Source organism: Tupaia chinensis, unplaced genomic scaffold, assembly GCF_000334495.1.
Source record: "Tupaia chinensis unplaced genomic scaffold, TupChi_1.0 Scaffold000133_1, whole genome shotgun sequence".
Classification (NCBI taxonomy): domain Eukaryota; kingdom Metazoa; phylum Chordata; class Mammalia; order Scandentia; family Tupaiidae; genus Tupaia; species Tupaia belangeri.
The window spans coordinates 3,101,259-3,110,243 of record NW_006159602.1 but is presented as its reverse complement, the minus strand read 5'-3'; the positions used below and the strand labels follow the sequence as shown (position 1 = coordinate 3,110,243).

Sequence of the window (8,985 nt, the reverse complement as noted above, 5' to 3'; positions counted from 1 at the left end):
TGCCTGGGAACTGGAGGTCAGAGGGCAAAGCAGAAGCTTGGAAGCTGGCTAATCTGAAAAAGACTGTACTGACAGGTTACATCCCCAGTTCTTTAAACAGGGACTAAATGGCCGGTATCACTGCTTACAAAAGTGTCTTGAACTTAATGGAGCTCATGTTGAGCAATAAAGTTTATATTTATTATTAAAAATAAATAAATGGATGACTGATGTGTATGCATAATACATTAAAAGAAAAAAAGAAGTTGGCTCATCCAGAGTTTAAATATTGGCTTTATGTTCTTCCTGGCAAGTTACTTAATCTTCCAAAGCCTCAGTTTCCTTATTTGGAAAGTGGGGATAAGTATTTATGCCTTGTAAGGTTATGTTCACACAGGCAATATTTTTCGGCAAGTACCCAGCACCTAGTACTGGATTCAGTAAACGGTATTTACTATGGTTTAAACACACCTATTTTTTCTAACCAAGGTTTTTTGTTGCGCTTCCTCTCTTACTTAAGTCTAAGCTGTGAGCGGCAGTGGACTGTGAAAGGGAGCATATGACGTACCTTATATAATGCGGATGTCGAAGCTGAGCCTACTGCAAATGCTACTCCTATGATGGAGTCGGCGTGGAAATTGTCCGCATATGCCATCATGACGATGCCAGTAATTGCCATTATTGCGGCAACTATCTGTCGAATAGAAGGTGAAGAAACAGAAGGGAAAGAAGTGATATCTTTGTATCCCAGATCAAGCAATTCAAGTTGCAAAATATTTCTTTTCATCTAATGACCTGTTTAATTTTGCCGTTTAACGGTAGGAAGGATCAGTATTAGAAATAAATCAGGGTGCTAAGGAGACATCCAGGCAGAGATTTCAAAAGCTGCTCACATCCTAATAAAGGGTTAGTCATTTTAATTTTTTAGCTCAACTTTCTAGAGATTAGTCATTAGAATTGGTGATGAAATACGTTTAATAGGATGCCACTTCTAAGCATTTTCATCTATATAGTATTTTTTCATTGAATAATTCAGCACAATTTACAAAAAAAATTTGCCAGAGGGTGCATACACTCACCAGAAAGAGAGATTGAGACAAAGGGAAAGCGAGTAAGCACACACACACACACACACACACACACCCATGGGGTATGGTCATACTCTAATCCCTTCTCTATTTTCCCATCCATTGGGGCACACACACAAATTCTTCTGGTGTGTTTTTCAAGCCACTGGGCCTGGAACTTGAACTGCATAATTGGTTGTGTGGGCTCCAGCCACCTTAACCACCATGGCACGGGCTGGCCCTCGGTATACATATTCATAAGCTCTTTGGATCAATGCATGTTTCTGAAGATCTCCACGTAACCAGGATTTGACTAGGAAGACATGATATTGATATACATATGAGACAAAATTTAGGGCCAACGGAGAAAGATAATCATTACATCGTGGAGTGATTTATACAGGAGCAAGCTGAGTCGCCACCGTGACTTGGAATGCCAAATGGTGGCCAGGTCTTCCTTTTGTTTCCAGGCAAATCAATTCCATTTTTTAGGTAAGCCACAGAAAAATAATTTCACTTAATCATTCTAGAACATTAACTGTGCAAAGTGAAATATTCATAATTTGACTGAAATAATAATGGTTTACTCTAAGTTGACATATTCAATTTGGTATATTCAAATTAGTATATTCAACATAGGGGTCCACTCGCTTAGTAGAATGCTAGTTTCTCTCTGTGTCTTTACTAGTCTTGAATTGGTTCTACTGGAAAACATCTCAAATCTTCAGAAAAAAAGTAGAATAACAATTTGTTACTTTCTAGTGAATTAGTCTCACTGACTAAAATAAAGATGAACACTTGTGAGACATTTAAATCTACATGGTTATTAATTCTGTTAAGCTTCAGTTCTGAGTATTCCCAAGTAAAAAAAGCCCTGTGTATGTTCTTTCAAACATTATTAGTGAGTTATTTATTATAAAAAAATGTAGATCTTTAACATGTAACTGTAGACTTGCTTGAGGCCAGTGCAAAGGATGCTCTTGATGACATATAATTCGGATGCTGCTAAAGCAGTTCTTTTGTTAATGACCATCAGACGTGAGTGCATGGTCAGTCATTTCAGAGACGCTCCATACTAAAGTGTCTTTTATGAAAAACAGCAGGAGCACTTAGAAACAGATGGCGACATGCCAGCAGTGAAAAATCGCCCTCATAAAACGTTATCCAGGAGGCTGCTTAATGGGAGGCCTCTCTCTTGCTGCGTGAATATCATATTCTCTAAAGCTGCCAGGCATGTGTTCTAGTTAGACACTGCTTTAGACCATGGGGAATAGAATTTAATACACACACCATGAGGTGTCAAGAAAGTTTTCCAAACAAGAAGTAAAAAATTCATAAATAAACACGGCGAGGAGGTTATTTAGATGCGGAAATTCAGTGAGAGTTATCATTTTCTTTGATTTGGGGATTTATAGTTCACCCAGAGATTTGCAACAATTTTTGGGGTAATATGATTTCAGAAAAATGAAAAGGCATAATGGCATACTGGCATTTTCTGAGCGCACGCGCGTGTGTGTGTGTGTTTAAATAATGCACACAGATGAAAGGATTCATGTGCACAAATAGATTTCCCCTATACGATTGAACTTGGATAATGAATTTGAGTAATATTTGTCTTCTTTTGGCCAAGCATCAGTTGTATTTTCTTGATCAAATAAACAGGTGGTTCTTTCAAGACAAGGTTAAGAGAACCCAGTATTATCCTAATGAACTTTAACACAATATTTGCTTTCATACTTAAAAGCATCTAAAGTAGTCTATAATATAATATGGAATATATGGGCTTAGACAACTATGCACAATATATAATTCTGGATTTTGAGAACTGTGAAAACAAATATTCCATTAATAAGAAAAGAAAGAAAGAAAATAAAAAAGTCACTGTATGGGAAGTGGTAACACTTAATATGATTATTCCCAAGATATGACCACAGGTGGGAACCTTTCTTTTTCTGAGTTAGTCACTAATAGAAATATATATAAGTAAAATTTCTTATTTTATATACTTTTTAAATTGCCATAGGGCATGTGTACTCACCAGAGAGAGAGAGAGAGAGAGAGTGAGACAGAGAGACAGAGAAAAGAGGAGAAAGCACCTCCCAATAGGGCATGGTCATACCACAATCTTTTCTCCTCCATTTCTCCATCATGTTGGGATTTGGAGGACACACACACACACACACACACACACACACACACACTTGACATGTTTTTCAAGCTGCCAAGGTTGGGATTTGAACTGCAGTCAGCTGTGTGGGATTCAGCTTCCTTAACCACTAGGCTATGAGGCTGGACCTCTATGCATAAAATTTCTGCTGTAAGTTTTCTCAAGATAGGAATCAAATATAGCTAAAGACTATATAATTTTATAGCAAATCAAAATTATAGTCAGGGTGAACCTCTTAAAGATCTTCATTATTATTATATTCACATGCTTGTGAAAATGTTAGCCTAGGCCACTTAAACTGACATGTCAATTACGCCAGTGTCTCTTTCAATTGCCTTCATGAGGAGAAGCATTTTTCTCTTTAGGGAGCCAGACAATGCTGTGCTAGTTAAGTTCTGAAAGCATAGAAATCTGAATATTTGAGATGTTAGAAAATTCTTCTTTATACTATGAGCAATAATTTATAGGTTAGATAGCAGTTTCCTGGGGAGGGGCGGAGAGGAGATGAGTTAAATTATTTGCCACATTTTAATTTAAATTTTATAATCATTTGACAGAAAAATTGCCCATGGCCATGTTTGAAGAAATTTTCAATATATTTATTATCCTAGGCAATTACAACTAAAGAATCTCAGTTAATCTCCAATATGTAGGAAAATGTTGGGGGCCCCTCAGTGGTCCTCAAAAAGTACATAAAAGATTTGTATTATGAAAGAACTATACATGTATTCCAAACATGTTTTTGCACCAAAATAAACTCATACTTTAATTCCATTTTACTATGAATTTTTTACTCATGTTTGGAGTGGCCATTTGGATAACCATAGAATGTCTTTGCTGAGTAGCATCAGTTTAACTTTAGAGAGTAAAATACTCTTTAAATATCCAAAAAATAATCATCTAAGAACGACCTGAGACACACACTTTCAGAATTAATCATCTTTAAGGACAGCAGTTGGTATGGTGCCTATGTCACTGGACTCCCATGTAGTCAACTGTAGTTCAAGTCCTGGACCCGGTGGCTTAAACTCATGCCGGGCGTGTGTGCATGAATGCCCAAGATCCTGAGAGGAGAATGGAGGGGAAGGGATTGTGGTGTGGCCATCCCCCCTGGGGGGTGATTTCTTGCTTTCTGTCTCTCTATCTCTCTCTGTCTTTCTGGCAAGCACACGTGACCTATAAAAAATAAAAAAAATAAAAATAAAAAAAAACCTCTCCAAAAAAAAGAATTAATCATCTTTGAAGAAGAATTAATAATTTATTCTTCTCAACAGAAAAACACAAAATGAGCCTTCTTGAATTCAGCACCCTGGCAATGTATCTCAGGAAATCAGCATCTAAAATATTACCAAAAAATTAAACATTATCAGGACCAGCAGTTAGTGTAATGGCTATGTTGCTGGACTCCTATATGGTCGAACATAGTTCGAGTCCCAGACCTGGCGGCTTAAACGCATGCTGGGTGCATGTGTGTACGTGCCCAAGATCCTGAGAGGAGAATGGAGGAGAAGGGATTGCAGTGTGGCCATCCCCCCTGTGGGGTGATTTCTTGCTTTCTGTCTCTCCGTCTCTCTCCCACACCCAGAAAAGGCTAAAGAACCTTTCAGATGCAGAGCAGGGATTGGACTTTGCTAATTGGGGTCAAGATGTTTCCTGCCTTCCATGAGATGTATCTTTTGGAACTCCCCTAGCAATTTCCACCCTTTGCTCTGCCTGCAACAAGGGTCAAGGAAAGGACAAGTTGCAATATTCTGCCAAAGCCAAAAAGGACAAATGATGTTTGCTCAGATCATGTCTCCACACCTCACCCAGGGCCCTTCCATAATATGTCCCTACAATTCTCCATGTTATCTTATAAATGTATAGTTTTTGTTTTGTTTCATTTTTTAATTTGCCAGACAGCACATGTGTTCACCAGAGAGAGAAAGAGAGAGAAAAATGTGAAGTGAGAAAGCATATGCCCCATGAGGAACAGTTACACTACAATCCTTTCTCCTCCATATCTCTCTCCTTTTGGGTTTTTGGACATGTACACACACACACACACACACACACACACACACACACACTTGACATGTTTTTCAAGCTGCCAAGGTTGGGATTTGAACTGCAGTCAGCTGTGTGGGATTCAGCTTCCTTAACCACTAGGCTATGAGGCTGGACCTCTATGCATAAAATTTCTGCTGTAAGTTTTCTCAAGATAGGAATCAAATATAGCTAAAGACTATATAATTTTATAGCAAATCAAAATTATAGTCAGGGTGAACCTCTTAAAGATCTTCATTATTATTATATTCACATGCTTGTGAAAATGTTAGCCTAGGCCACTTAAACTGACATGTCAATTACGCCAGTGTCTCTTTCAATTGCCTTCATGAGGAGAAGCATTTTTCTCTTTAGGGAGCCAGACAATGCTGTGCTAGTTAAGTTCTGAAAGCATAGAAATCTGAATATTTGAGATGTTAGAAAATTCTTCTTTATACTATGAGCAATAATTTATAGGTTAGATAGCAGTTTCCTGGGGAGGGGCGGAGAGGAGATGAGTTAAATTATTTGCCACATTTTAATTTAAATTTTATAATCATTTGACAGAAAAATTGCCCATGGCCATGTTTGAAGAAATTTTCAATATATTTATTATCCTAGGCAATTACAACTAAAGAATCTCAGTTAATCTCCAATATGTAGGAAAATGTTGGGGGCCCCTCAGTGGTCCTCAAAAAGTACATAAAAGATTTGTATTATGAAAGAACTATACATGTATTCCAAACATGTTTTTGCACCAAAATAAACTCATACTTTAATTCCATTTTACTATGAATTTTTTACTCATGTTTGGAGTGGCCATTTGGATAACCATAGAATGTCTTTGCTGAGTAGCATCAGTTTAACTTTAGAGAGTAAAATACTCTTTAAATATCCAAAAAATAATCATCTAAGAACGACCTGAGACACACACTTTCAGAATTAATCATCTTTAAGGACAGCAGTTGGTATGGTGCCTATGTCACTGGACTCCCATGTAGTCAACTGTAGTTCAAGTCCTGGACCCGGTGGCTTAAACTCATGCCGGGCGTGTGTGCATGAATGCCCAAGATCCTGAGAGGAGAATGGAGGGGAAGGGATTGTGGTGTGGCCATCCCCCCTGGGGGGTGATTTCTTGCTTTCTGTCTCTCTATCTCTCTCTGTCTTTCTGGCAAGCACACGTGACCTATAAAAAATAAAAAAAATAAAAATAAAAAAAAACCTCTCCAAAAAAAAGAATTAATCATCTTTGAAGAAGAATTAATAATTTATTCTTCTCAACAGAAAAACACAAAATGAGCCTTCTTGAATTCAGCACCCTGGCAATGTATCTCAGGAAATCAGCATCTAAAATATTACCAAAAAATTAAACATTATCAGGACCAGCAGTTAGTGTAATGGCTATGTTGCTGGACTCCTATATGGTCGAACATAGTTCGAGTCCCAGACCTGGCGGCTTAAACGCATGCTGGGTGCATGTGTGTACGTGCCCAAGATCCTGAGAGGAGAATGGAGGAGAAGGGATTGCAGTGTGGCCATCCCCCCTGTGGGGTGATTTCTTGCTTTCTGTCTCTCCGTCTCTCTCTGTCTTTCTGGCAAGCACACACCCCCTATAGCAAAAACATCTCCAAAAAAAAATTTAAACATTATCAAAATATGCTTATATATGCTCATTCACATGGTGGCAACTACAAAAAAAAAAAAAACAAATAACAAAAACAAAAAAACAAACAAACAAAACCCAAACCAAAAACAAAAAACTATGTTTCTGGGACACATCAGCATCCATAAGAAGACCTCTTCTGCTGCAAATGCACCATCTAGTGGCACCACCTACTCCGTTTTTGAAAAATGTACTGCTCTTGACAACCCATTCTTGTTCCTGCCTCTTAACCAACCAGAAGTGTCTAAGCAAGATGGAAAAACCACCATTACTATTACCTGAATTTGGTTGGTATGAGAACACAATCATAGTGGCCATAAAACTGTCAACACCTCCATTTTTAATGTTCTAACCCTCTCTGTCCTCCTTCATGGTGGTGATGTGCCCACCTGTGGTGAGTACCCTGAGAAGGAAATCTATTTAGGACATTACTCCAGCAAGCTAGTGCAGTGACATGGTCTCCTGAACCTGCTCCGTCCCTCTGCAGGCTCAGCCTCTTGGGGAACTCTGAACATCAACTTTCAGGACCAATCAGAGGGGGACTGTGAGACCATTTGAACCTGCTCCTAAAGCCCAGAGTAGGTGACCGCATTGTGATAACATATACATGGATCCCTGCAAGAAAGCTAGGTTTGTTTGTTTTACCTTTCAAAGAATTCATTCCTACAGACAAAGCCTAGAGAAACATCTAGCTTTTGACTTTTTTGGTTTGTTTGTTTTCAAGAACCTTCATTTGTCCCCCCTTTTCTGGGTTAGGCTCTCAAAAGCCACAAGGGTCTGACCTTTCTGGGCATCTCCATGAGGGTATACCAGCTTCATCCCACTCACTCTATTTCTCATTCACAGTTGGCTTCCAGAATTCTTATTAGCCTAACAATAGCATCTCATTTTAGAGTTTAAGGCAATGAAATGCACGTTCAATTGCTTCTTTTCCTACAGTGTTCCTTCAAGGATTTTAAAGATCTGAATGAGTTATTTTAACTCAAACATGTTTCGTTACTTTATCTTGCGACCAATTCTGTTTCTCAAGGATGGGTGAGGATGGAGCAGCCTCACTGGTTCACAATGGACCTTTGACTCATGAAGCCTACAGCAGCTCCTCAAGTGCAAGTCCCAAACTGTACTGCTGGCCATGGCTGGACTCAAGTTCAAGACTAAAGGTAGCAGTTTGGGACACACATTAATGGCTGACCTACGACAGCTGTACTGATGATCAGCCTTCTCTCTCTGAGTGGATTTAGATAGATTCATTTTCAAGGACCCATAGCTATGCAAAATCCTTAAACTTATGCACATGTTACATTTAAGGTTCTGGGAAGAACTAATTCAGATCCAATTAAATTATGAAATGAAAGCATGTGTGAGGGAAAGGAGACAGAGTCCCTAAGGCAGTGGCAAACCCACAGGGGCTGGACCTCTAAATATCCTCCCTCCCAAACCTATTCTTATATGATTAAGATTTCTTTGAAAAGGATCTCAGAGGAAGATGTGAATGTGAAACAGAGAAAGAAATTCCAGTAGGAAAGGCTGAAGGAGACGCATGGAGGGTACACATACTGACTGCACCTTATCGGAGGGGTTCTAGATTTCTTTTAGTCCTAAAATCTGAAAGCCATCACAACCCAGGTTGGCAGTATTCATAACTATTGTCCTGGCAAGAGGCAGATGAGAGGAGTAAGTCCCATTGCCCGTCTCCCGCTGCCTCCCTACTAGGATCTGGATAGAGAATTCTGCACTCACACAAGCGAGCAATAACCAAAGGCAAGATGGAAAAAAAGATCACCTTGATGTTATCTTAATAGGTAACATCAGCACAAATCCATAGCAGCTCAGCCTTCGTGTCCTGCCTTAGAGCACCCTAGGTTCAATTTGAATTCAAAGAAGTCCAGATTGTAAAATGAAAGACTTAGTGTAACTGACAGATTGTAGTGAGACCTTGGTGGGTCTTAGAAAGTCTCCAAAGCAGCTACAGTTTGGGAAGCTAACTGCATCAGGGACCCAATAAAGCTGGAAAATCCGTGACTGTCCCACTGAAAGGATACAAATTCATTTCATAATCTGCTGAGAAAGTCTGCTGCACCATT

At 39.0% G+C, this 8,985-nt stretch overlaps 1 protein-coding gene across 1 annotated transcript in view; it reads right to left on the bottom strand.

Annotated features, from left to right (window-relative positions):
* Window positions 1-8,985, bottom strand: part of SLC35F4 (solute carrier family 35 member F4) — a 37,868-nt gene that overhangs the window by 9,155 nt on the left and 19,728 nt on the right. The window contains exon 4 of the mRNA XM_027770430.1: window positions 548-673. Within this exon, the coding sequence (XP_027626231.1) occupies window positions 548-673 (126 nt within the window). The remainder of the gene's footprint in view (window positions 1-547; window positions 674-8,985) is intronic.